This window comes from Ptychodera flava, chromosome 13 (genome assembly GCF_041260155.1).
Source record: "Ptychodera flava strain L36383 chromosome 13, AS_Pfla_20210202, whole genome shotgun sequence".
Lineage (NCBI taxonomy): Eukaryota > Metazoa > Hemichordata > Enteropneusta > Ptychoderidae > Ptychodera > Ptychodera flava.
Genome location: NC_091940.1, coordinates 34,622,531 through 34,646,766, shown reverse-complemented (window position 1 = coordinate 34,646,766; position 24,236 = coordinate 34,622,531). Strand labels below are relative to the sequence as shown.

At 36.8% G+C, this 24,236-nt stretch overlaps 1 protein-coding gene across 4 annotated transcripts in view; it reads right to left on the bottom strand.

Moving 5' to 3' along the window:
• The window catches only part of LOC139148262 (neural-cadherin-like), an 81,309-nt gene that overhangs the window by 51,013 nt on the left and 6,060 nt on the right, over positions 1 to 24,236 (bottom strand). For all 4 annotated transcript variants that reach the window (XM_070719613.1, XM_070719610.1, XM_070719609.1 and 1 more), the window contains exons 2-14: positions 9,651 to 9,839; positions 8,984 to 9,209; positions 7,425 to 7,641; positions 5,981 to 6,092; positions 4,657 to 5,049; positions 4,040 to 4,272; positions 3,264 to 3,537; positions 2,673 to 2,845; positions 2,194 to 2,540; positions 1,532 to 1,739; positions 1,097 to 1,295; positions 681 to 824; positions 101 to 384 (exon numbers count right to left, since the gene is read on the bottom strand). In XM_070719613.1, coding sequence (XP_070575714.1) covers positions 101 to 384; positions 681 to 824; positions 1,097 to 1,295; positions 1,532 to 1,739; positions 2,194 to 2,540; positions 2,673 to 2,845; positions 3,264 to 3,537; positions 4,040 to 4,272; positions 4,657 to 5,049; positions 5,981 to 6,092; positions 7,425 to 7,641; positions 8,984 to 9,209; positions 9,651 to 9,839 — 2,999 coding nt within the window. The remainder of the gene's footprint in view (positions 1 to 100; positions 385 to 680; positions 825 to 1,096; positions 1,296 to 1,531; positions 1,740 to 2,193; positions 2,541 to 2,672; positions 2,846 to 3,263; positions 3,538 to 4,039; positions 4,273 to 4,656; positions 5,050 to 5,980; positions 6,093 to 7,424; positions 7,642 to 8,983; positions 9,210 to 9,650; positions 9,840 to 24,236) is intronic.

Below are 24,236 nucleotides of genomic sequence, written 5' to 3'. Positions count from 1 at the left end.
TATTCAGTAACAAACCTGTAACCGTGAACAGCACTATTCTCCCTTCCCTGGCTAGATATCTAGCCTCTGATGAAATACTTTACTGGAGAGTTATACTTACAGTGACCACATAGACTGGCACGTTCTCATCTTCTTCCCAGATCGTGGCTGAATACTCGTCTGGTTGGAACACCGGTGGGTTGTCATTCACATTGGCAACACGCACTTTCACATTGACGGTATTTTCATTGAGACCGTCTGATGCTACGTATGTTAGATCATACTCCTTCCTAGTTTCATAGTCCAGAGGTGCTGCGATTTCAATTCTACCAACTTCTGGAACAACTCTGAATACGCCTCCAACATTGCCACCTGTTATCTGGTAGCGAATCAGTGAATTTGCACCTGTGAAAGTAATCAAATATTTGTGTCAATATAAAGGATACTGGGTGACATTTTATCAATCCGAAACGAAGCCAAGAATTGTAACAATAATAATAACAATATATGATACATATAATAGAGATAAACACATGCATATCATATCTCATCTCTATGCTGACGTGTATGATTGCTTTCAAACTTCTTCATTTATCAATTTTACAATATTCATTGTCACAAACGAGAATAGAACATTTCAGAAAACTATGCAGTAACTGTTGTATGACTGCACAACATTCTCAGTGAGTGCTTTTTTTTACCTTCATCCTCATCAGTAGCTGTTACCGTAGTGATGGCATATCCAACTTCTTTGTCTTCATTGATGGATGTGCCATACTGGTCATCATCAAACTGAGGGGCGTTGTCGTTGATGTCACTGACAGTAATGTGAACAACTGCCGTGTCTGCGGGAACACAAATTTTGTAAAGAGCCACGTAATTAAAACAGTGTAAATCACCAGACAACTGCCGTCACTGAGTTCATAGCAAACAACAAACAGTTTCGTGAAAGACCCAATAAAGCAGCATTCATATTCTCTTTTTAACTATTTCCATGGTGTATGGCAATTACTTGGCAACTGTCGTCATGGTAACTAAGCAATTACTTTGACACTGTCTCCATGATAACATGGTGATTACTTGGCAACAATATCCATGATAATTGACTATTACATACCTGAATTTGGTGCGTTTCCATTGTCATGACCTTTGTCTCTGTCAGAAGGAGCACCGTCTTCTGATTTGACTTCAATTAAGTAATACCCCTTCTCCTCTCGATCAAAACTAGCTTTTGTCTGGATCTGACCAGTTCTCTCGTCTATAGTAAAAGCCTTCCAGTCATCTGTCTCATCATCTTCAATGATGGAATATTTAATCTTTGAAAAACAAAAGGAAACTTTTGCTGGCTGTTTGTCTTGAATTGCGGTAGTTTCAAAACTTTCTATGTTATATAACTTTGTTTTGTTTATCAACATGTGAACATGGGGAAGCTTAGATTGTTGATAAAGTATACTTATGGATAGAGGAATGCATCAAATACCAGTTCCAGGAGTGTTGTGATATACTAGTTACAGAACACAACTTTCATTAACTAATTACACAAATCACACACCTGGGCATTAATTCCTTCATCAGCATCTTCTGCAGTGACTTGGAAGACGGCAGTGCCTGGTCTAGACATCTCTGGTACACTGGCTGCATAGTTTGGTAGCGTGAACAGTGGCACGTTGTCATTTACGTCAATCACGTTGATCATAATCGTGCCGTACGATGCAAGGGGAACTTGCGCAGCATTCAGGGCACGGACACGCAGTTCAAATCTGTTGAAAGAGAATAACTTCCATGTTTAGTCAAGAAGAATCGATGAATAAATAATTGGTGATTTACATAAGTGTTGTTCCTATACGCTGACCTGCATATTGTTTGATGATAAGGAGAGGTTCCACTACATGTTGCAATGGATGTACAGTATGAGAGAACAACATTTTTTTCATTTTCCTAGATCTTACACACACTATGACAGCAATAGGAACGTTTACTATTTCATGACTTTTTTTTTGCAAAAAGTGGTAGCTGAAAAATATTGTTTTAATCATATATTCACATACAGATTCTTTCAAAACATTGACCATTTCGTTACAAAAATATTAAGAGTGCATTACTGGGCAGCACACTTTCCCAATGACAATCTGAAAATTTTACTAAATAGAGCTGTATAACTAAGCTTAACAAATTTTGGTTTCACATCCTTCCTTGTGTGCTTGTTTCACTCACCTTTTTGTAGTTTCGTAATCCAAACGATGTAACACTCTGATCTCCCCTGATTTATCCTCCCGGTCCAATGAAATGTGGAACTTCTGGGGATTGTTGGTTTCAGGTCGTTGACCCTGGACAAGACTGTAAGTGACACGAGGATCTGACAGGACAGATGTGGCTTTCACCCTAGCCACTATCTCCTCTGTTGGAGCATCTTCTCTGACAGTAATAGGTCCATATGTTGTAGCATCCCACACAGGTGGTTCATTGTCGATATTAGAGATAGTGATTTTAACAGGAACGCTGTCACTGCGACCATTACCAGCCTGGTCTGTTGCTACCACAGTCAGGGAGAGTTTGTTGTTCTGATAAATTCATAAACATAATTAAAAGAAAATTTATAAAAAACATGAAAAACTAATGATATAAATATATGAACATAAGAAACAGAATACATGAACAGCTCAGATGAACTTTATTCATCACTGAGAACATACCTGAGAGGCATAGATGGCTGTGCTGACATAGATCCATCCTGTTTTGTCATCCACATTGAAATTTGCAGAGCCAGTTAATGAGTAAGATATTTCTGCATTGTAGCCAGCATCAGCATCCTGGGCACCGACTCTCAGGAAACTCGTCCCCACTGGAGTGTCCTCTCGCAGTTGATCTGTGACAAGAAAAATGTGAAAACAATATATCAATGAATGACAGCATAACTCTTGAAGTGAAAATACACATATCTATTCCATTACTTGTATGTATAAAAGTATATTGAAAGATTCAGTAATGTATGAGTCTCCTCAGACTCTAACCAAAATTTGAATACGCTCACTGTACCATGATTGTGAATTGTCCGTTTTTGTTCAGATGTCAAGATTCTGATCCATTTACTGGTTGCTGTGGTTATTGATACCTTACCTGCTTCAGGAATAAATATCCACAAACATCTACAAACTAGATTCTGAGCCTTTTCGATGAAAAGTTGACCAATTCTAGGTCCTGGTTTTCTAGGAATTGCACTGCTGTGTACAGAACATGAATGCTTATGCATCATTCTAACCTCCCAATATGAACTGTTTACTTACATTCATAGCTTCGTTGTTCAAACTGTGGTGAGTTATCGTTTTCGTCAGTAACCTCTACTTCGAGTTGACAGATTCCGATCAGCGGATTAATGCCTTGATCAATGGCACTTACTGAAATGCCGTACACACGTTTCTCTTCACGGTCAAACCGTTTTGCCGTGGTGATGGTTCCATCTACTGGGTCGATATGGAAGTTCAAATCTGCCGTTTCACGTCTCACAATGTCGTACCTAACTTCGCCGTTGCTACCGACATCTGCATCAGTGGCCACTACCTATTGAAACATTGGAGACATGACTTTGTAACTGGCTTTGCAAACTGGTAATTCAAGTTTCGCATCTTGTGCGAAAATTCTTGGCAAAGTTATTGTGATGGAACATATTGCTCTTTCATTGCATGAGGGTTTTATTTCAGTGGGCCTGAATATAGGGTTACAGAAATATCAGGAAAGCTATTGATTCTACACTAGAAGTATGTGAATGTTTAATATCTTTTGACAAAGACACGACGTTGGAATTTGCTAGAACTCTTTGGTTAAGCAATGCATGGTGATTAAAAGATAGATTTGGCAAATGGCTGGAGTGAAGCGTCAAGTACTCCCTTCAATTTAAAATAAAAATACTGGCAAAAATTTTAATCCACTGTTGATTCAGTCACGGCTGATGTGAAACAGCAAATGTTTTTCTATATTTGTATGTTTTAGAAAAAATGTCGGGGCTGTTTTTCTTCAATCGGTAACGCAGTGACAAATCGGAAGTCTGCAGAATATTACTTACCTGAATAACAGTAGTGCCCTCTGGTGAATTTTCTGCCACTGTTGGTCGGTACAAATGACAATTTCCAAACACTGGCCGTTTATCATTCACATCATTGACACCAATGATAACCTGGGCTTGACTCCGATGAATGGATCCAAGTCCATCACAGCATTGATTGTCATCAATCGCCGTCACGTTGAGATTGTACTGGACTTGGTTCAATTGAGGGTTAGAGCTCAGTCGAATCACACCTGTCAAGAAAAGATATTCAAATATTGATTTGCATTATGCATATTGATTGGTCCAATCAGGGGTTTGTCCCAGATGAATCTGACATACAGAAAGTGTACATGTCAATACCAATTCGCATAGTCTATTACAATGAGCTGACAGGTCCAATGAGCAGTAAGCACCAGATGAAATAGGCCTCGTTAAATGTTAATGGCAGATATGCAAATAGTTATATGCACGACATGTCCTGTCGATAAATTAACTAAACATCTAACAAAAGGTCACAACTCTGACAAAAAAAGCACTTCCAATGGGTCAAAGTAACAAACAAAGTAATATTAAATCGATATATTTAAATTTCGCATCTGTAAAAAGATCAGTATCAATAGTTTGACTGATCTTACCAGTGTGTCTGTCGATTTCAAAGTTCCTGTCTTCATTTCCCGCGACAATGCTGTATACTACTCCATCACCGTCTGGGTCTGTTGCAATTACCGTGGCAACCTGGAAGCGAGGTTCCGCATTTTCAGAAACAAAGTAGGTGTAGATGTTTTGTGAAAATTTCGGTGGCTCATCATTCACGTTCTTGATTCTGACATTGACAGTTGCTGTTCCTGTCTTTGGTGGCGATCCGCGATCTGTCGCTGTGACCGTGAGGGAGTATAAACTGTCTGTTGATTCATAGTCCAGAGCTTGGGCAGGTCTTATTTCACCAATGTTGTTGATACTGAAGTACGCATTATTCAGACCGTAGGTGATTTGTGCATTGGTCCCACTATCACAGTCAGTAGCCAATACTGCAAGAAAGCAACGTCAGGAAAGGTTTACAAATCGGTGTCGACATGGCATTATTTCAAATTGTGAGGCCACTCTATGTACTGACCAGAGTTAAAATAGGAAGTTACATACACTAAGAGAAAGAGAGTGCACTACCTATGCCAATATGCACAGCCATCTGGCACATGGGAGCTCAAAAAACGAAGCATGTACATGAATACAAACTTGGGACATCAATGTCAAATTGATCAGAATGATTTTTGATCTCATATTATCACAGCCAGCCAACATTTCAAAGTCTGCTGATGGTGTTAGCATATTAGAAGAGTTCAACCATTGAAACATTAAAACAATAACTGCAATACCAATGCTATGACCAATCTCTAGGATCTCACTGCAAAGACATTACACCTGACACTGTACTAGTTTGCAAATGTTGTTTCATAAAATGCAAAAAAACCCACCCATTTTTTTTAAAATCACAGCATTATACAGCGGTCCTGTTTACCTATGGAGTCATGTTAGTGATTCTGTATGTTGCGTTATTACTTTGCTACCATCATGCCCCAGTGTTTCAATGCAAGTAGTAATAAGAAACTGAAGCCCATAAATATAAGTTTGTCTAAATTTCAAACCCTTCTCAATGACATCACCGAGACAATAGAGAATACCAAAGTTTTCTAGTTTACTGAGGAACAGACCATTAAATATTCATGGACAAATATACCTCTTCACATTTTGGAAACCACATTACACGAACAGAAGAAACATGTCCACCATGTGAATACTGCCCTCTATCTATAAATCACAGAAATTTTTGTGATATTTGAGTTTCTTTTTCTGTTTCTTTTCCTGCTCATTTAGGTACAAAAATCTGTCGCACTCTCTCTCCACAGGAGAGCAAAATCACTTTATTGACTCCCATCCACTATCAAATGATGAATTCCTTACCTCTGACAACCAATCTATCTGTGCCAGCATCTTCTGGGAAGTCTCTGACACTGTATAGACTCTGTTCAAAGCGGGGAACACAGTCATTCCGGTCCGTTACTTCTACTGACACCTATAAAGCAAATGAAATATTTGTGAGTTTAATAAAAACATCGCTCTCCTAGTCTTTGCTGTTGACAAAACTAATAGGTGGGGCGCAGACTTAGATTGGCAGAGCTGAGAGCAAAGCAACATAAATGTAAAATTGGGAAATTTGAATAATTTGTATGTGCTTACATGTGATTTTTTTGTGCTATCATCACATGACCTCTTAATTTTGTATCCACAGAATACAGAAGACACTCCAACATGTACTGTGCATCAGTTTTAAAAAGAATCACTCCACTACTAGCAGTATCTGCCTAAGGTCTGTGCTATTTTATCATGAAATACTTGTGTATGTCAATAGCTTCTAACCATAACAATAGACTTCATCATATATATCATGGTCATTCAAAAAAATTCATATATGTCCATTCAAGAATCATATTGTAATGAGTTCTCAATGAAAATACTTTTAATGTTGAAGCCAGTCATGAAATATCCCAATAATTATATTCAAGCAAATAAATATGTCTACTGTAAGATGAAATGTTTGCATTAGTTACGGTAGATCTTGAATGAAAATACAATAATGTAGTGAATACTGGTTTATTGTTTAGATGAAATAAAATGTGATTATTCAGCAAACATAGCTCTCAGGTGGAAATAGTGTAACATTCAAAATATAGATGTGGTACGCTTGCAAGGAAAGGCATTGAACGATGATAGCAATTTAATACATTCTATTAACAACAACTAAGAGATTTCATGTCTTTTATGAAAGCAATTATATGCAACTGTCTTGAAATTGACAATGTCTCTTTCTTTGAGAACACGATGGCAGCTGTTGGGTCGTGATCTGGCAGCTTACAAACTGACTTCAAAATGAACTGATTACTTTCTTTCAAAACATCAATCACTGATTCAATCTGTCCTGGTATTTCACAAAAAATGCACACAGTCATTACTACTGTATAGTGTATGATAATCATTTTGCAAACCACGCTGGTAAAAACAGTAACTTTTTTTAATAAAAGAATATCATGAAAATAAATTTCTTCAAAAAAAACCATATGTTAAAAGGATAGTAAGTGTGTTTCACAATAAAGGAAAGCATGGCACATCTGGACTTGTTAATGAACTGTATGTGCACTAATTTCAAAGATACATGCAGTTTATCACAGTGGTGGGTAATACTATGAACTAGTTTAGAATAGAGCTTCCATTGTCTGGCTGTGTGATGATAATGATGGATTTAGTTCACAGTTAAAACTTTAATCATTTATAGTGTCACAGACAGTTACAAATTGCAGTGACTTCAATACCAACAAAAGATACCTCCCAATTACTGGTGTAAACTTACAGTTGAAGTGCTAGATAATCCGTTACTGCCTTCCTCTGTGGCTCGCACTCTCAATGAAAAGCTCCTTGGACCCTGTTCATAATCCAGCGTCTTGCTCAGGGTTATCTGTCCATTTCTAGTGTTGATACTGAAGTATGAAGTGTCCACGCCTTGGTTGATGAACTCGTACGACAAAGTTGTACCACGGGTAAAGGAGAACGCCTCGACTTGTAACAATCTGTACATCATTTCAGAAATAAATTTGTCAGTAATATATAAGTTTTTATTGAATACATTTAAAAAATTCACATCTGGAGTTCAATATCTTAGTTTTTTCCACTTACTAAAAGGTAGAGGCATTATGGACAATCATGGAAACATTTGCAATTGCTATTAAAACATAAAAGAATGCACATCTGTGATTGTTTTGTCTGAAAGCATTTAGAGTATACTCAGTCTGATGGTAATTCTACACCATCTGTCTTCGGGAGTGTATCTACATAAAGGGAAAAACACATGAGAGACCCCAGACTGTCCAAAAATAATCTTGAGACAGGGAAAATTATAAAAGCATTCATCAGATGTTGTATCATTCAACATTCGCTTCACTATTACACATTTGAAGCATTAATTTGGAAGGGACGACTTCACTTAGACTGGAAGATCTGTCACCCTAGACAGGACTGTACTCTGTAAGAGAAAGGGTACAGCCGTGCCTCAAGCAACAGATCTTCCAGTCCACCAGCATGACTGAAAATTACTAGGCTACGCTCATTATTTTGCAAATAAATAAAATGTTAAGGGGTGCATTCACACAGCTATAGGACAGCCCTTCTGGGAAGACCAAATTTTTCATATCAAGGATTGGCTTCAGTGTTCTACCAGTGTGCCTTGACTGAATTCTATACTGACACTTGTCAGCATTTCCAATAGTCGCCATCGAATGCATGTTTTTAGAATTTCTTTCTCTGTTCACCGACCTGTCTGACATTATCCTCAAGTCTAAATGGTTTATGACACATTAAAATTTGATTAAAATGAGCCTTGATAATTACAGAACCACAATGTCTATCGCACTTCCTAAATGTCCCTGCATCAATATGATGATGTATGTTGACTGTTCACTTACATAGTACATTCAAACTGAATTAGCCGTAACTTTTAATGGGTTTTCCATCACCTCAATGCTGTCTTTGTATAAATACAGTTTCTTTACCTAATTGTACAACCCTGTTGAAAAGCTCAGCGATCGACTTGCCAAGATAACCTGTACAATGGGCAATGTTGATGTAGACAGCTGAATTGCAGTCTGGACTATCAACATTTACTATCACAAACTGCACACAATGAATTGTCTGCGTGGCTAAGGCTTTGCATTTCAAAACACGATTTATGGATGAGAAGAAGAAACTGTACTTTATTTTCTTGGACAGAAGTATTTTTTTAGACTGAAAACTATGAAATAATTATTACCATATGAAAAGTTACGGCCACTGTCCCTATGATGAATTTTCATTGAAACACTATAAAATTGAAGTACTATGCAAGTGGAGCAGGAAGGTTTAATATTTTTAACTTACGAATAACCAGATTGAGTATTCTCAGGTACTTTCACATTGTAACTCTCTTTTGTGAATTGCGGTGGTCGTCGGCCGGCTATGATTGATATAGTGGCGGTAGAACCAACGTTGGTGCCGTCTGTCGGTTGAACTCTGAGTAGGTATTCCTTGCCCTCTTGGTAAAGTTGAGATGATTTTGTGCGGATGGTGCCTGTTGTTGGATTCACTTCAAATAAACCATCACCACCTGTTCATAATATGAAAATTATCAGATCTGAGGCTTACACAAGTAATGGTAAAAGTGTCTCTGTCCAACAAATCTCTGCATTCATTGTATTAATGCGTATACAGAATCTCTGTTCAGATTGTAAAATGCAAGATAACTCTGCATTGCATTTCTTACAAAGCATCATCTCGGTATGTACCAGACAGCTGCCTCACTTGCAGTGTTGTGATAAAATATTACATTTAGAAATTAGAAACAGACTGAAACCTTGTTCTGATAAAATATCAACTAGGAGACAGATCACTGAAAAATTCTGTCTTCCGATATACTCCATTCCATTTCATTCAACCACATTTCCTACATGATTTCACTCTATATTTTTTCTTCAGAGCTTTGTCATATCTGTATCAGGAGCTTTAATAATTTTAACAAAAATCTAGCATATTTTTTGCATCTTTATACCTGATATTAATTCATATGAAACGGTAGACTGCGTGTCAGGATCTCTTGCTTGTAACTGATACACTGATACCCCACGAGGAGCATTGGTTGCAACCACTGCGTAGTAGGGGACGATGGGCATAGTCCATTCTGGTGGCTCATCATTCACATCAATCAGGGTAATTACCACATCTCTAATATTCGACGAGCCTGCAAAAATAATGACAACGATTAAACTTTTTAAGATTTTATTTGCACATTTTCTCTTTTCTTTCTCATTTTATGCTCAAAAAAGCGAAATAAGACTTGGGAATGTTGGCACTACACACACGACACTGTCTGAATTCATTCTCTCTAAACTCACCATGCCCTCTATGCTAATTCGGCAAAAACTGACTCACAGTCGTCCATTTAGACTGAAAAAAATTTATCCACAATAAGCCTTGCAAGAATAAAGTTTAGTACAATTTTGAGGGAACACTGATTATTTCTGTTAAAGGGGCAGTCCTCAATCCCTGGTTCCCCCATTAGTGGTTGTTGACATTGACTGTTTGTGTGATTCCAGTTCTTTGTTCTCTGTTATAAGTTGTGCAGAGTCAGTCAATTTGCTCAGAGATAAAAGCTGATAAAAAACCCCTGCCCCCTTAATATACATCTTATCTTTATACAACAAGGTATGTTGGTTGATGATAGACAAAAACCTGTTCCTTTATAGACATCCTTTGGACTACAAAGTACGTCGTTTGATAATAGACAGACATTTCATGGTACATTCATTTCTTTCTTGCTTACAAGGATATTGACTTGTTGCAAAAAATATACTTGACATCATCATCAGATGAGTATATTTTGTGCCACCACCTTACTTTACTCCTCAGACAAAACAATTATTGAACATTGTAATTAAAATAGTTTTCATTATCATAAAATGACGTAATGCCAAATCAAAGCCCATCATGTAACACTTATCAGAAAATCTTAACTTATCATCAGGCACAACATGTTACCACATATCTCTACAAATTCCATCACGACAATTAAACATGCGATAAAATCTTTTTCTCCAATTTGACACAAACAAGTACCACTAGCCAACTTCTATATGTCCTCTCAGTACCGTTTGTAAATTGTGAACAAACACATGAACCAGTGTAGTGATATTTTCCCTATAATTTTGACTTTCAGTCACACATTTGACATATATCTTTTGAATTTTCCATCCAAAAAGAAACCAATAGTCCACTCCTTTGTATATATGCTAACTGAGCAATAAACCACACCTAGTGACCGGAATACCTGGATATTTTGACCAGTTCATGCCATGTGTATTTGCTACCACTGTGCATACACAGGTATGTCCATATCAGGTCAAAACCGAGTGGTATACCGTTACTGAAGTGATTTATTGCTATTATATCATAACAGTAAATGAGCGTATAGAAATTCTGGCATGAAATGTTCAAAGAGGATATGCTCTAATTGAGACCTCATGCATGTTGTAATGAGTTATATCGTAAATATATTGTACATGTTATTTTCACATTTTGACCAATCAGATTGCTGTATTTTCATAATCAGTTTACTTATGATATAATAATCATACATATCATAATATAACAGTATATTTATTTACATATATATGGATACCAACCTAACCCTAACGCAAAGTGACAAGGTTTGATTACTCTACAAAAAATCTTGCCTTACTTGGCAACAAATTTGCCCTGGGGTCACAATGTTTACACAGCAATGCTGCAGTTTCTCAGTGTTTACACAGGATATCCGAAAAAACATACCCAGTTTAGTCCAAAACTCGTAACACAATGAGTTGTATTAAATCAAATGTAACTGTAGAATATTTCTTAAATTTGAGTTTCACAGAAAAATTTGGCAAGCATTTGTTCACTTAGTTTAATGGTATTAATGGCAACAATACGTGTAGACTTGCATATTCATTGAACTACATGGATCTCCCACACTCCAACACTGGCTTCAAAATTGGAGAAACCTCATCTATCCTAAGAAGTTTAGACAGTTCAATAGAAACTGCTTTCTCAAGTCAAGCTGTCTGTGCATTCCTAGCAACTGCCCCTGCCCCAGGATACACATTCATGAGAAATACCTTTCAAATCCACCCAATAGCTGTTCTGATGGTGTTAAAAGGTAGATTTTCCAAAGAATTCAGATGTAGCAACATATGGAAGGGCTTTGAATTCTGAAAACCGAAATTCTCAATATGGTGGGTGGTTAGAAACCAACAGTGTTACACAGCCAACGTGTTGTTGAAAATCCAATATATACCATCTCAGCATAATTCATTCTTGGCATATCTGGAGTGAAATCGGAGAAATCTAAAACCCTAGCTGAATCTATTTGTTGTGACTTCAATTGGAGCCATTTTTAAATGTGATGTTTCAGATTTCTATTTAAATTCGATAGCTGGCGGTGAGGCACAGCTTCACTTGGGAAAGGTCCAAAAACTTCACTGAAAACTGGGTAAATGAAAAGAAAATGGAGAATAATGTAATAGAATATCATTTAATAAAGTTTGGGTGTGCCTTTCTTAAAGTTTACATAACTGTCCTTGTAGCTGTATTAATATCATGCAGAGTTTGTGAGCTCCAGGTGAGACACTTGGGTAAGTTGCTCAAACAGATAAACAGAATAATAACGCCTAGTCCCTGAGTGTGTTTATATTGGAGCTCTGTAAATCTCACAACATTGAGGTTTGAGTTCAAAACAGATTTAATACCCTAAACTAAGTTACGATATTAAATTTGGCTGAACCATAAGATAGAATCTGGCTTTCTTTCCGAACTCAAAACTATGTAATTTTGAGTTTGAGAAATGGGCTAGCTAAGATATTCTATTATTTGGAGTAGTAATGAAATATGGAGGGCAAATTCCTACATCTACAGGAAAAATTAATGATAACAATTCTTAAATTGACATCTAAAATTAAACTAACAACAGAATCCTGAATGGAACTACAATGGCCTCCATTGTAGTCATGACGCCTGAGTGAAAGCTGTAAATGTCAAAGGTCATGAGGAGAACAGAATGTCATGATGGAGTTTGACAAGACTGTTGAACTGAAGGGAATTCCCAAGCTGGATTTCATGATGAATGAATATCACAGTTGTGGATGCCATCTATGCACCTTCTGTAACCCTGAGATTTACTTTACTGTTACACAAACTTATAAAAGTTATTTGCACACGTGTTTTTTTTTCAACTAGAGCTAAATGCTGGGCTCACAACTGTCATGTGTGGAGGCCTGCGTCTTTGAACTTGACATCTTCCAGGCTATATTGGTGTCATGGAATGTCTCACCATCAATCGTTACATGTAAATAGAGGTAGCTACTTGGTTTGCAGCGTGATATAGTTGATGTTGATATGACCGCCTAAACAGATTCTAGCTTACCCAGTAGTCTATAGTAAACCACTGACTTAGACAGATGGCAGGGATCTATGCCTTGCACTCAGACAATACAACACATGCTGGCAAAACAGGAGGGTGCCTTTTTTTCCCAAGGACAACTACATAATTATCCATTTGGGGAGTGAAACAATAACAATGCCCAGATTTTAAAACATCCAGACTTCCTTTAAAACGTAAAGAGATTACTTTGGATTAAGTCAAGTCACAATGCTATACTGCCACATGGACATGCCCTGAAATAATAATAGTACAACACATATTTATTCCAGGATGCAAATTCACAAGATGGTTTTCATCAAATCTAGATCCTCTTTGTATCCGTGTTATCACAAATCTTCCCGAACATATGCAGGAACACAGTAGTTACATGTATAGTGTCTGTCAGTTTAACGATTGAACAAACCTTCTTTCATTTCAATTCTAATATCAGTCCTTTCAACACTGCAGCAATAGAATTTTGGTATTAAGGAATGGATAGATAGATACTACAGTAATCTCTTGCAGCAGTTTTGTTCATCAAATGTCAAAATTTCAGATTTCTCTATATGAACAATAAAGGGTAAATCTGTGTTTATTACAATAGAGCTTATGCTTTTTTTGTCCTGCAAAACTAACATGCTATTTAGCCAGATACTTGTCAATAAATCTGACTTTAATAACAGGTGAAATAAAAGATACTTCAACAAAATTTGAAAATTTCCATGTTTCAAAATTAATATTCTTTCAAATCCTGCCAACTGTACTACAAATACTTTTTTAACGAGTTTTCATTTTTGATTCCAGTAAATGATTATTGAATGATGACGATGGACTAACCATATTGTCCGAATTTAGATATTTTTTCAATAATCTTTGATATGACAAAATCCTCTAGCCAACAAATTTTGGAATGAGGAACTAAATTCCGCTGTTTTGACTAAATTCCACCGTTTTGGCAAAACAGTCCAATATTCAGAGAGATTGTAAACATCTGCTCACTTTATTTTTGATAAAAATTGAAGGACAGAAACCAGAAAATAAGATTAAATCCTAGTCTTGACCCAGAATGAAAGTGTCAAATTCAGAAGTTTTTACTTTATTATCACCCTTTCAACCAGATGTCACTCATTTTATTTTTTGTTACTTGTTGAAAACAGGCTAATTCCCTGATCTTAACTAATCTCACTTCACATGTTTCCGTTATGGCATAAAAAATAGCCGCCAAGCAATGAGGTATGGCTGACATTCTGTTGAGTTCAATGACACTATGGTTTTGATTAATTCCTGTTCAATTGCTCAGAGCTACGACATCACAGCTGGTGGAGGAAATTTCATAGGTCTTCAATGCCGCCGAATAATTTACTCAACTTTGTTGTGTATGGTGGCAGATCATTTCATAGTTATTAAGGAATTTCAACCACTCAGAAACTTTTGGCTAAAAGATCAGTTTTTGGGTTAAAGAAAGAATAAACCAACACTATTCAATTTTTCACAGGGTAAATCTTTACAGAAGTCATCAGGTATATTCAAAATTGAGGACCTCATATTGCAATAAAAATTTTTAATAGTAAATCCACACCATATGATGTCTGGATTGTACATTGTTTTCAATGGTTTACACATCACGAGCACAATGTGGGATGAACACATTACTGAAAACCGCCATTTCTCATCTGTTCATTTTCACGTTCAAAAAATAAATCTTCAATTAAACAAATGTCTCCGGTCATCCTACACTGGGGTAGTTTGCCTTCAGGCATACATCACATATCGCAAAACATTGTGACACCAACCAATTGAATATTACAAGACATGTTTAATACATGCTACTTCTGCCGGTGGTCATGAATCACAGCATATCAATTATTCCAGCATCTGGAAAAAGCCAATCACACTTTCATTTCCTCAGGAATCGAGTGTGAGTCATACAAATCACATGAGAACAGGCAAGCTTTCAAAATGCACTCTCATTTGTAAAACAGCATGGGGTACCACAGAAAATCGGAGAAAATTTCCATCCATACATACATGTATATATCAGTGAGTTCTCGCTTTCTCATTTAACATACATTAAATTATTCAGAGTGTACCTTTTGGATAAAAAATAAACAGGACAAGAAAGCTTTTCTCAAGAATCTCTCTGTAGTTTTGGAATGAAACCACACCAAACTAGCACAAGCATCTAGACAAAGAGAGCTTACATCCCTACAATAAATAAATTTTACCATGTTCAACATTTTTTAGCAAAAATTTGACCTTTGAACTGGAAGTCAAAGGGCACAAGGCATTTTAAACATGCAATTCAATATTTTCTATTTGAACTTTGACACAAGACACAAGCTTCAATATGACACCCTGCTGTTCAATGCTCCAAGTTCTCATTTCAATGAAGTCTGACAGTGTGTGACACAAAGTCTGATCTTCATATTCAAATCTGGTCAGCAAATACAAACGGTAAGAAAATGTGAATTTTGTCCAGATTGAATTTCTCCACTTCCAGCCACCTTCAGAAAGATATTCAAGGCTGTAAGCATCACCACGTACAATGGTGAATGAAATTACATGGACAGAGACTGGCAGAGATTATATGGATAGAGACTGGCAGAGATGATACTAACTTTCTCATATGCTCTATTACATATTGATTCCATAATACACAGTAGATGGCAAATGTATCTGTGGGTTATGGAAAGTAAAGCTTGAACTTCTAAGGTATATCAAACATATACATGTATGGCTCATTCCCTTTTAATTTATGGGGCTCAGTGGCTTATCTCACATGACATCAAGTCTACAAAAATATCTGCCACATTGGTTTCAATTTCTATCTGTTCATGGCTTATTCTACCTTGCACCTACACTCATTCAATAAAATCTTCTCATGATTCTCTTTTGTCCTGGAAATGTGATAACTGTTTCAATATGCCGCCACCAAATAGCGTGACAATTTGGCATAATGCCGACTTTTTGACAGGATAAACTGACCAAAAATTTCGTTGTAATTTCATACAAATAACAGAAAATCCAAAACCGCTCACAATTAGCCTGCAAGGCTAAATATGAGAAAGTTAATTATCCTGGTATTTTTCTTCTGTTTCAGCATGGCCTAACTATTTTTTTTCTCATCAGCAGGAACACTCATCAAATGAAACTTGTACACACAAAACTGTGTTATTTCCATTTTAGTTCCCACTGCAAACCAGTTTACCCTGAAAATAACACTGTGTGAAGAAAGACTATCTCTTTGACCATGAAATCTATATGCAATGGTAAAATTGTATAATTCATGATGAAACTTTTTGATTTAGTAAGACAAATACTATTGGCAGCACAAAGATACAGCCTTCTGTGCATATAAATTGATAGTAAATTTAAAGTAATAGTAATTCATTTTGGTACCTTCACAGCCTAATCTCACAAGAGACAGTGCAAAAGTTGCATTTTGGACAGTCAATGACTGTTCACTCTGTGATAAAATTGGAAATTATCTCATATAGAAATACGAAGTAATACTTTTGTCATTCTGTAATCTCATCAGTGTTCTCCCCAGGATCAAGCAAAAGCATAGCGGCTAATTTGCATAATCATTTGCATATCATTAATTTATATTTGCATATGGGTATAAGCTTGCACATGCACCCACGCATTCATGTACACTCACAACAAAATGCAATGGTAACACACAAGTATGCAATTTGAACATCATGGAAACTCTTTATTACACTTAAATAAATCATCACAGTATAGTACAATTGCAATTAAAATAGAAGATTCAAACAGTAACAGCAAGTTCAGATTAAAAGCAAGAAATGGTTTCGTCTGATTGGAGTTTCATTAATACATATATTGCTAATAAAATTGTCAAAAATTGCCAACAAAGAGGAAAATCATAAGTTTAAGCTTTACACAATTCAAATGTAATTTAGTTTTATATCATTTTGAACGACAAACACACGAATAATGTTTCATCACGGGGATCAATTTCAACCAGCCCCCCCCCCCCCCCCCCCCCCCCCCCCCCCCCCCCCCCGTAACTACCACTGCCACTGAACATCGTTGTTCGATTCTTGATTTTAAAAATACCACCAAGATGATCACAAGACATGAACTAAGTACGACTAGAATCACTCGAAAATCAGGTGTAAAATCTTTCAGAGAACGTGTCAGAGTGGAACCACACGCGACGCCAGGATCAATGTCAACACGTTATAAACACGTCGGCCAACATGGCCGCCGCCATATTGGAATTTATGCAATGTGAACTCGATCGCGATCGTGATCGTACTTGGACAAAAAAAAAGATTATCGTTGTAAAATCATAATCAACCTCACTAGTCAACTGCTTCTTTTGTTTCTTTTGCGGTCCATGTCGTTGATCAAAGCATGGGAATGTGATCAAAGGCCCCGCTAGTGCTACAACGCCTAACTCTGTGAATACTTGTCCTCGATGTATACCGACTATTAAGGTCTTTGTTGGTCGTAATAGTCGTTGTAGAATGAAAACTTGTGAACAACTAAGCCGATTCTTCTATGTTTTAACGTTCCTCTCAACACTTACGGACAAGTTATCGGACGCATACCATACTTCACACCTTCCACTCTTTCACCAGGTTGAGAGTTGCAGTGAGCGCTAACGTGTAGACAATGCATGCAACAGCTGGTAGCTACGCAGAGCGCTAGGGTGTGAACTAAAGGATGGCGGGAATATTTTAAAGCGTAGCGGGGAGAATCAAAGCGTAGTGGGGAGAGGCGAAAGCGTAGCGGGACCGCTACGCTAAAATGGCCTGGGAGAACACTGCTCATTTACGACAATAGTAACAGGAACTTTATCCAACACATGAGTCGATCTCTCTGTGCATGTCCGGTTCCCTACAGCCACCACTAACAAAATGCACGAATATGTCCTAGAACAATGAATCAGTAATTATGTCCATTTTCTGGTTGAACTGTTTGATGGTTGGCATCATTGAAAGGTTGAATCCTCAATCATTTGACAATCATATCTCAATATGATCATATTCTCATATGTTACATAAGGTTTACCTTCTGTAGAGATACATACATACATACAATCACTGAGAGAAATATTTTCCAGTACTCTTTGCTTATGAATGGGCATTATTTGGATAATATTTGAAATGCTGTTTGAAATGAGAAAGATAAACACTGGACATATTGATACAAATCTATGTTTACCACTTCTAAGAAATTCCTCCAGAAGATTACAAGAAAACACTTGGGACGTCTCATGTAACCATAGAACCCAAATCCTTTCTTCTTTGCACACTGTAAATGAGTGGGATGTTCTTGACAAATAAAATACCAATGGAATGGGAGACGACCAACCTGGCGAATGATTATGATACAATGTGACCAAAGCAGATAGATGTATAGATAGTGAAAGGTATCCAGAGCTGAAGATAATCTAACCACTGCAGTCACAAACGAGAATGTTGAAGACTGTTAACAGTGTAGGTAATCTTTCATCCAGGAAATTCTACTCTAGTACCTATATTTCTGTTTCGAATCAAATATTGTGTTTTGGGAATCCGCAGAGCTCCAAATACACTGCATGGATACTAGACTTGAACAAAACACTTTTAAAACTTGTTTATCCTGAAAACTTGAATTCAGTTAGCAGCACAATGTTGTTGTTTCACCCAATCCATAATCTAATCAATGGGGCTGGACTGGGGTTTGTTGAGATGCGACACAAACATGTACATTTTATGGGTAATGTCACTAAATATAAGTATATAAATGGCTTTAGAACTCTTCAGTATTTCAGACGATGCTGTCTTGAGTCCCAGAAGTCGAATAGTTACAACACCAAGTTGATCAAATGAAAGCAAAAACGCTGCCACCATGTCTTGAAGTGTGTTTGATCTCTCAGAGCTGCATTTATCAAAAGTCACAAATTGTGATGAAGAGAAATTCAACCCTTGATATGGCATTACTCAATGAATATCCTGTCCTTCTGGGTGAACAAAGTCACTTTAATTTATTGATTTGTATTTATTGAAAACTATACAAAGCCAGATCAAGAGCCTGGAATTGAAATCCCCCTTTCAGAGACAAAACAAATCTAGCAGTGAATGACTCTATTCCTGTGTGATGTCTCAGAGTTATTGATTTGGACAAACCTAAGAGCTGATATTGATTCTAGATACTCTGCTGTGCTGCTGCAGAAAATCTTTGTTTATACCAACTTCCAGAGTTACATTTGTCTTAAAATAGACATATACTAACACTGTCTCATATAGAATTGCTGTGTTTCAAAAGTAAACTTTGGCTTGGTCTCACAGGAAATTCCTGTACGTAACGAAACTCCACTTTGTCACGTAAAATTTACCCAACCTTGGAAAGTTTTATGATAACCTAACCATCATAACAAGTATAAGATTATGATAAAATATGTGAAATTTCACTTTCAAGGCATGGGAAACTTAAGAAAGTTAGAAACATCATTACATCAGAATGGGCTGACCTAGATCAAGCATACTTGATCTCACCACTATCACTTTCAAAAGCAAGATGTCACAGCTTTCACATTGAGTCACACATAGTTCGTGGTAAACTCAATCAGATTTTCATATCCAATTTCAAATTGCCAAATTCACAGTGTGTCTGTCCAGATACCCATTTTTGCTGTACAGCTGTTTTAGAACACAAAACAAACTTGTATTACTGTAGTTATACAAGGTAATAAACTTCTGCTCTTTTATGCCCTGAAGTTACATTGAAAATAAACTAATGTCAAAATGTTGAAATAGAAAACTATTTCATATTTACACTGCCAGCCCTAATACAAAGGTCAACACGGCCTCTGCAAGCATAGTGTAAACAAGTTGCTGATATGTACATTTTCCCAGGCTAACGCTGTGAGAGTGATCATGGGCATGCTGGCTGGTTCCCAGCGTCTTCATAATTCTAACTATATCATATTGGCAGATTTCTCAGTGGTAAAACACATGCAGGAAATGAGAGTGGACTGAAATTGGACACCATACGATGATTGGTGAAACAACAGAGAGACTGCACAGCAACTGTGACTGAGCTATTTCAGGATAGGTCAGGCAAAGATGTCACCAGTCTGTCGACACTGGCTACTATGACTCCAAGTCAAATTTAGCTCTGTCCATGTCAGCCTCAATTTTCACTGTAGACTGCCGACCTATGGATGTGTATTAATGGACAGAGCGCTATATAATGATTTGCAATGCTCAGTGTTGCAATTTCTGAGAGCTACAGATTTATGGAAGCAGGCACATTGACATCACGGCTGCTGAAAATCAAAAACTTTCAAACTTTATGAGTAATATGTTATCACTGAGTAGCTCAATTCGATATGTTGTCAATGAGTTTTCAAAAGAAATCTCTACTGATAGCTTGAAATTTAAAAGCTATTACAAATATTATGAAAATGTTAAAACATACAAAAACTGAAGCCATTTTGAGTATACAAACTATAAATTTCATAATAATTGCTAGTCTTTACAGAAATATAATTATACATGCAGTATAAAGGTCAAGTATTGCAATCTCAGGTCAATTACGTCATTTCTATTATTACTTCGCAGTGCACAATAAAAAAGTGTTTACGATAGAAATCAATAAACTCTCATTCCAACGCTTTCTTTGTTGCAGTTTTATCTTCTCTTGACATAACAAAGCAATGTTTGTTATGATAGATACACTGCTTTCTCAATTTTACTTCAAGGTTTTCATCAGCTAGGTACAAAAAGGCTAATTGTGTCTGTATGGCTTCCGATTGTTTTAAAAAGTAATACAGAACACATCACAAAACTTTTGGTAGGTAGATAAAATCCCCTGATAACAGTAAAGTAAAACACATTATTTTGAAATGTTGATGTAACTGCCATCAAAATATTCCAAATGGGAGTCAAGTTTCAGTGCCTGGCCTTGCCCTATCTTTGAACATCTATTTACTGATAACAGTTACACCTGACACACGTCTTAAGAACATCCTTCAGTACCTGTCAGCTGCCAAGTAGGTCAGACTTCATGAACTATTGCAATAAATTGTACAACCATCAATGAAAGGGTACTATAGTGTCCACGCACATGTTACTACAAGACGTGCATGCAGGCTTGGCAGTTTTATGATCCACTAGGAATTTCTACAGTAAAGCAAATGTCCACTTGTAACTGCTTGAATTTCACTGGAACAAAAGTGACCAGGCATACTTTGAACCACTCCAACCGACTGGAATCTGGAGATACTATTGACAAGAGTGATCAACATTGTCCTGGAGTTTTCTTGAGCCGAAACACTCCTTGGTTTACAGATGCTTGTGGTTTAAAGTCGGCATCTCAGGGACCTTAGAGCCAGATCTTACAAGTCTCTAAGTTACACACTGTGGTTTTGAATTTCTACAGAAAAAAACCCGCTGACATAGCTCTTTGACAAAGCGCTTCGTGTCTTGGAAGAAGTTTTCACATGTTGAAAGCAACACAACAAGATACACAGACTCAACTCATGATCTATTTGCTACAGTATGACTCTACTACTTTGTGAAGAGACTGTTTTGGTATCTATAGATTTACACTCTGGCAATTTTACACATTAGTTCCTAATATCTGCTCTCACCCACAGTTCTTCTTAAGAAAACTTATTTTGAATAATTAAGCAGTTCATTGTTGAAGTGCAACTGTTATTGTACTAATTACCCCATTAACAGTTTTAAAGGGCCTCAGTCATTTATTATTGACCTCATGCATTGTTTTCTTGTACCTATTGATCAGAGTATTGCCTCACACCTAACTGTGCGCTTTTTACATCCTGCAGAAATCTTGCAAATTGTCTTAAAGTCAGTGACAGTCACCTAGTAGTAGAACTGAAGTATGTGACCAGCAGTTAGACTTAGTCTAACTGCCTTGCCTCGAGGGACAGATCTGTCAGTCTAGGACGACAGTCAGCTTTCTATCCTGGCCAGTGTATGGGCCCAGTCCAGGTTTTATACTGCTGTATGGTTAAAAGTCAGTTTAGACTAGCTGTAATGCAAGAAAGCCGTCTTTGTGAAGTGTTATTAAGGAGCGTCATGCATGACCAGTGCCTAGTGAACACTTCAGGGTACTTCTAAGTGTGTAAACACCTTTTTTCCCTTTTCAACTCATTTCACGGTTTGCTTCTCCACAAAACTCAGAATTCTATACTGCCTAACAACAATGTGACAAGGGTCTTACAAAACACACAGTACATAGCAATGGTGGTGAATGAAGCATTTGGTGTGAACAACTGTTACATTACAAAAAGTTTTGAGCCTGTGCAAAAATTTCACTGTGGTGAAAAAGCTGTATGTACAGAGCAGAACATGCTCTTTGCAGCACACAATCATTACTAACACCAATTAAGGGGTCCCCAGAATGAAGACTGAACAATACCCTAGATTTGCCCTGGTCCCTCAGCTATCTCTGGGGTTAGCAGTTACTGGCTGGCCATCACATTCCACCTGTGATTTAGGCGACAGTCTGCAAAGTATATAGCTTCAATTTCGTGATCACCTCACCTTACTCTAGTTTAACATTCATATGCCCACAGACTTGGGGCAAGTCTACCAATTACCACTCATTACTTTATGTCCAAAACATTCATCAAGATTCAGTCTTTATGTGGAATAAATTATGCTCTATTGTTGCAGCTGAGGGTAAAAAATCATATCTGAGGTCATGTTTGAACATTCTTTGACTCCCATGGACATACCATAGCGACAATGCCAGCTGTTTATTCGACACTATCACACTGCCCTTGCACTGCAATGTCACAATGGTTTACTTTGGGCTGACCGGTTCAAACATTGTATAAAACTGATCAAATTGATAATTTTTGAACAAACTTCCCTCTTGAAGTTCCATCACATATATATAGATGTGACCTCGAAAGGCCATGAAATGGTGTACTAAATAGTAACAGTTACGCATGGTGTGCGGAATGCAGCTAATAACCTAAATACCCCAACATATAAATCTTGATCAGCTATTCACTGTGTGGGTGTCACACAGTTTAAATTTTAACTTTTTAATCCTTTTCACAAGGCTTGTACCGCCATCTCTGCTGACAACACCAACATAACTGTTGACCACATGCATACCTGGTAGAATCGTGAAAATATTTACATGAAAGAACATGGAAACAAATATAGTCCATAATATGTGCATGCAAATTAATTTTTTTAGAAATCTCTCAATATTATACATAATGAAGTTATTTTAGTATGGGCAGGGCAAATGAAATTTTGATTTCGCAAATTTAGTTTTATCACTGACTGTACACAAGCTTGGACTTGTACCAAACTGAAGCTTACCATGGAATTTTCATGGTCTAATACGTTCTGACTTTATCAACTATCTTGGTCTACCATTCAGATTCATTCTACGTCAAGCCAATTTTCTTGTACTAGATAATGGGTGTAATATTTCTCTATTTGATAATGCTATTTATTAGAAGTGGATAAATACTAAAAAGCATCCAGAAATTTCCTTTCAGATTAAAAAATATTTCAAAATGTCCCGTAATATAACCGACAGATGAAGCTGAACTCACAGCATCTACAAAATAATAACTGCTCTCCACTTGTGATTCAAAAACGCCAAAGAGAGAGTGAGTTGGATGTCCAAAACATTATGTATCAAAGCTTTTGAAACTGCATTGACGACTAATCTAGATTACTTGGTTATTTTCAAACATCAACAGTTATTTTCCATTTTTGAGACATACTTAACAGAGATTCCATTTAATCTTGGTGTTTAAAATATGTTAACAAATACTTCTCCAAGTGTGTTATGTCAAGTAACACTGAACACAGCAACAATAGCACATTATTCTCTCTAAATTTTAGGAATTACCTCCACCAAAACAGTATTATTCCCTGCTTAGTAATTTACAAATAATTTTACAATGAGAAAAAGTAAATTTACATTTTATATATAATATATATATTTTTAAATTTCAAGATAACTTTCACATTTTACATCAACAAGAACAGAAGACATGCTGATTTAAATATGCAAACTACCTAAGCTAATAAATATACGACAAGCCTCTCACAAAATGCTAATTAACGGATCATGATGGCAAAGTATTTTCTTACACTGACTAAGGTACATGTATGCTCACCACATACTGACTGTTTTCCACTCAACATAATTAAAGTTTTATAACAA